Source organism: Nicotiana tomentosiformis, chromosome 1, assembly GCF_000390325.3.
Source record: "Nicotiana tomentosiformis chromosome 1, ASM39032v3, whole genome shotgun sequence".
In the NCBI taxonomy this organism is placed as follows: Eukaryota; Viridiplantae; Streptophyta; class Magnoliopsida; order Solanales; family Solanaceae; genus Nicotiana; species Nicotiana tomentosiformis.
Window position 1 is genome coordinate 50,748,673 of NC_090812.1, and position 5,059 is coordinate 50,753,731.

Genomic DNA, 5,059 nt, shown 5'->3' on the forward strand with positions numbered 1-5,059 from the left:
TCTTTTTGCGGAACGGTTTTTGACGTTTTGGCCATCTAAATTTCTGTGGACAAAGATCGGAAGCATTTGGTGTTTTGAGAAAAAATTTGCAGTGATTGTCACAGATCTGCAGGTGAAGAACTTAGAAGATTTGAAGGTTGGAGATCTGAAAATGGAAAATAGTGAAAAGAAGGGCTATTTATAGATTGGGCAATGGCGGTTTAGAATCAACAGTGGCTGACCATCGTCTGACGAACATTTATTGCCTTGGTAACTTAACCGACGGGACATCTATCGCGTACGTCATGGTCGGGCTCGATGCAAACGTCAGTATATATCTAGTCATATCATTGAAAAATCATGTCGTTTCTCGCCACATCCTTCCCGAGAAACGAGGGGACTATCTGTATACGGTCAAAACCGGTTTCGACCTTCGTATAATTAATCAGGATTTGAGCATAATGGACCGAAGGTCGTCTTCATAATATCGAGATGAGATCCGAAGCCAGGTGATCGAGCTCAAAATTTAGGGACCGATCAATACTAAAATCGAAGTCAATATCGAGCTATGATATGAAGTAGCGTTATCGAGCTCAAGAGTCAGGACCCGAGTCAATTCCGAGCCCGAGTTAACATCGAGCTCAAGTCAATTCCGAGCCCGAGTCAATATCAAGCTCGGAACCTAGAGATCGACCACTACCAGGTCCGGCCAAGATCAAGCTGAGAGACAAGAGTTGTTATAGCCGCACTAAGGGAGAGAATCTCGACGGGAATTAAGGAAAAACTAATTAATTAATCTATCATGCGATCCTCACTATGTATTTTTAATTATATTCAAAGTCGGATCCCTCCACTATAAGAAGAGTGGCTATCATTTTTGTAAGGGGGATTGAAGACATCTACACACTCCCATATTAAAGAGATTACTGATATTTATATAGAGATTATCCTTTTTGGGGCTTTATACATTGATTTATCTTGCTTGCTCATAAATCGTTTGCCATTCAATTTGGTCTGTATTTCATTCTTTTTACAGTCAATATTCGATATATTTCTACTTACTTTTCCGATTTGTGTCAAGTTATACCATGTATCCTTAGAACTACGTATAAATTCAACTATATCCGTTCTTTCGGGTAAACAAGCATGGTAAACAAGCATATATAGTTTCTTAGTGATGAAAAATTGACATATAATCGACTGCCTTTATCCAGAATATTGTCATATTTTGACAAAACCATTATTACTTTTTCAACCTAAACTGAGTACATTTTCTTTAGTATAATACAAAATAACAAAAAGGAGGGGTGGGGGGGAGTCTAACAAGACCAGCCTATGTAGTTCTCGGTGTAACCTTTTCCACTACGATTTACATCAAAAAGTAAAAGGTCACGTATCTCCACTACTCCTTATTTTATGTCGAATATATTTTCAAATTTTATACTTGAGTTGTGCCACGTCTAAATGGGATAACATATTAGAGAGAAAATACATGTTAAACTTTGAGGAAGGAGAAAAAGTAGAGAACCACCACCACCATGTGGTGGAATAATTATGATATGTAGACCACTAACCAGAGTTTTCGAGTTCAAGTCTTGAGAATAAAAAACCTTAGTTGGAAGCCCCCTTAAGGGGCCTATTATCCAGTAAAAATCCAGATTAGTTGGGGAAGACAGTTGAAGGCACTTGAAGCTCAACGATATGCACCACCACGCTAGCGTAATACATTTTAAAATCTCAGTAGTTGTAAGTTCGCTTTGCAGATAACAGAGTATTAGAGAGAAGCATTGCTATAGTCATGGGTCCAACTCCCCCAGGAACAGGAGTGATAGCTGAAGCTACTTTGCTGGCCTCTTCAAAACAAACATCTCCAACTAGCCGATAGCCGCGAGGATTTGTAGCATCCTGTTAGACAGCATAAAAATTAGCTGTCGTCTAGGGGCAATGAGAAGGTAAACATGCATTCCACTACAGCTGTGATCTCTTTCCTTTTTCCGTTTTGAATTTTTTTTAACAAATATATGGGTGACGAGAACTATCCACCATCAAATGGTTGGAACATTCTATAACTGGTCTTACAAACTAGCAAATGCTTGTGCATAAAGTATATCTATTTAAAGAGGATCGTGAAGGGAGGCCGAGGCAATATCAGACACAAGTATACTGCATAATGACAAGGATGAGAATAAGGAGACAGTTCGTAGATTTCACACCTCAACAGGATTGATCCCGACATCAATAATGACTGCTCCAGGCTTGATCCAGCTACCTCTAACCATGTTTGGTTGCCCTACAGCTGAGATTATGATATCTGCTTGTCTCGTGATCTCCTCAGGTTTCTTGGTTCTGGAATGGACAATGCTGACAGTGGCATCTTCCCTCTAGGGTAAACATAGAAAGAGCATTGAGAACGACATAATTAAATTACACATATATTATAAGACTTCAACACAAATGCTATTAGAAAGAAGCTCTTTGTAATATCATTTTTCACCAGAATATTACCTGCAGAAGCAGAGCGGCAGGCATTCCGACGATATTACTCCTGCCAACAACAACAGCTCTTTTACCCTTGATTTCCACATTGTACCGATGTAGCAGCTCAATGCATCCTTTAGGTGTACAGGGGACAAATAACGGTTCTCTACCACGCATCGCCAGCCGGCCAATATTTAGTGGGTGGAATCCGTCCACATCCTTCTCAATGCGAACAGCATTTAAGATGTTCTGTTCATTCATATGCTGATCCACAGTTGATGAAGACGTATTATTCAGCAATTAGACAATGGTCTAAAAAGACATTAATAGCTATCAGAAGTATAATAGCTTTATTTTTTATCTATTAACTCATCTCTAACAGCAAAGAGCTAGTCCAGCAGAGTATTTTTTTTCCCTGTCATACAGCAATATGATAGACATCTGATCAAACACACCCATGCAGCAAACGAACAAGTTACACTGGTCAAAGACTTATAATTCTATTGAACCTTATATATCAACATGGTATGCTGCATGTCACGAGTACACAAAAAAAAGATAATATTATTAAATTGTCAGGAATAAGCTAAGTAGAAGCATTAGCATGCTAGATACACTATTACTCAAGTGTACAGAGAATGTATCGACGAGTTACATTAAAAATAATACTCAGAAACCATTTAGAAAATAAATAAACTAGTCAGTCAAAGTTAGATCAAACTTCAATTCAAGCAATTATATGTTCATTACCAATTACCGCTTCTAAATGAAATAAAATCCGTTGGCAGACTAGCTTTGGGAAACTTCAAAACTAAAAAAAAAAAACTGATTGGGAACCACAAATAATGTCATGAGGTACTATCTGACATCTTGACTAGAGGCAAGCTTAGGGTTTCTTTCTCTAAAAATCCAATAGTTAACAATTTAGACATATCATAACTCATCTAAAATCCATTTTGGACATTTATCAAGTCACACGTCTAACATTTTTAACTCTAAGAAAATTCAGCAATGAAAGACAATAAAATTTGGTAGCATACAGAAGGTAACGGTAGCTGAACAAGAATTCCATGAACCATAGGATCATCATTGAAGCCTGAGATATACTTGAGAACTTCTTCTTCAGTTGAGTCTTCAGGCAAACACACTTCATACGATTTGATCCCAACAGCTTCACAAGCTTTTTTCTTGTTGCGGACATAAGTTGCAGAATCCTTCCTGTCCCCAACAAGAATAACTGCCAGGCCAGGAACTACACTAATCGAATCTTTCATCAAAGATATTTCAGCAGCTATTTCATCTCTAACATCTTTTGCAATTTTTTTCCCATCAATAACTTTTGCTGATGCCTCAGTAGTCATTGAGGCTGCACAGTAACGATAACAATGAAAAAAAAATTAAAAACAATAGGCAGAATGAATCCACCAAAGCCAAACACCAACACTCTGAACACACAAAATTCTCAACTAACTTACCTACAACTAAGAAGCTCAATGAAGTCATAACTCTTCACATACCAATTATTAAAATTATATATTCGTTGGCCAAAATAAAGTCTTGCAGTGAAAGCTGAAAATGCTAAATTGAGAAACTAAGCTTAAGAGATATATCTTTCTGAACAAATTCGACAGTTTTTTGAGGCGGTTAATTAAATAAATGTCTGAACTTTGTATATCTACACGATAAAAAATCCCATTAAACCTTTGAATCCTATAAAAGATCATTTTCTAGCCTAAGCTTTTTATTCGTTCAACCTAAAGCAAAAATTGCCAATTCTTTCTTAACTTCTAATCTATAAGAAAATGTGATTTATAGTACTTTTAACTTTGATTCATAATATGAAAATTAAATGAACTGACGGTGCGATACATTTAACAGAATTTACCAGTGATGACGGAGGAAGAGGAAAAAGATGAGCGACTGGCATGAGTGATGATGGTTCTGGGAAAACATGGGTTCTGAAGGGGACCCACAGAGGAACGGAAGTGAATTTGGTGGCGCCGAAAAAGCGGTAGGAGCCGAGCTGCGGTGGTTGACGGCGGAGAGCAGTCGTTTACCTTCATCTTCATCATTGTTACCGGAGATGACGCCATGTTCCGACCAAGAAGGTGAACTTGAGGTCTCAATCTCAGCCCTATGCTTGCACCTTTTTGTGTGTTTTTTGTGTGTTTGGGGTTTTAGATTTTTTGTTTTTTATGTTTTTGGGTAGGGTTTAGGAGCATTAATCAGAAAAAGGAGCTCGTTTTTATAGTACTGTATTTCTTTTGGAAAGACTGGAATAATCTGAGTGGACAGAGGAGAATGCGGAGGAAAAAACAAGCATCTCTTTTCAGATTTTTAGACGGCGTCGTACTTAGAGGTGTCAAACGGTGCGGTGCGATTGCGGGGCAAACCCGCATAAGAATTAAACCCGCCCCGTCCCATACCGCATAGCATTTGTACCCGCCCAACACTCACACCCGCATCCACCCGCCCCTGCCCCCGCCCCGCATATTTTTTTTCTTTTATTTTTTCAATTTTATTTCTTTTGAGTTTTTGGTTGAACTTTCTGATTTAATCAATCAAAAAATTGAAATATTTTTTGTTGCTCTTAAGCTACTGT

General features: G+C 38.0%; 1 protein-coding gene across 1 annotated transcript; it reads right to left on the reverse strand.

Annotated features, from left to right (window-relative positions):
• Positions 1-1,499: 1,499 nt before the first annotated feature.
• On the reverse strand, positions 1,500-4,781 carry LOC104112218 (bifunctional protein FolD 4, chloroplastic). Its single transcript, XM_009622082.4, has 5 exons — positions 4,343-4,781; positions 3,498-3,823; positions 2,485-2,721; positions 2,193-2,360; positions 1,500-1,884 (listed from the first exon to the last, which is right to left on the reverse strand). Exons 1-5 carry the CDS (start codon positions 4,548-4,550, stop codon positions 1,717-1,719), a joined length of 1,107 nt encoding a protein of 368 aa, XP_009620377.1. The 5' UTR covers positions 4,551-4,781; the 3' UTR covers positions 1,500-1,716.
• Between the last annotated feature and the right edge of the window lie 278 nt (positions 4,782-5,059).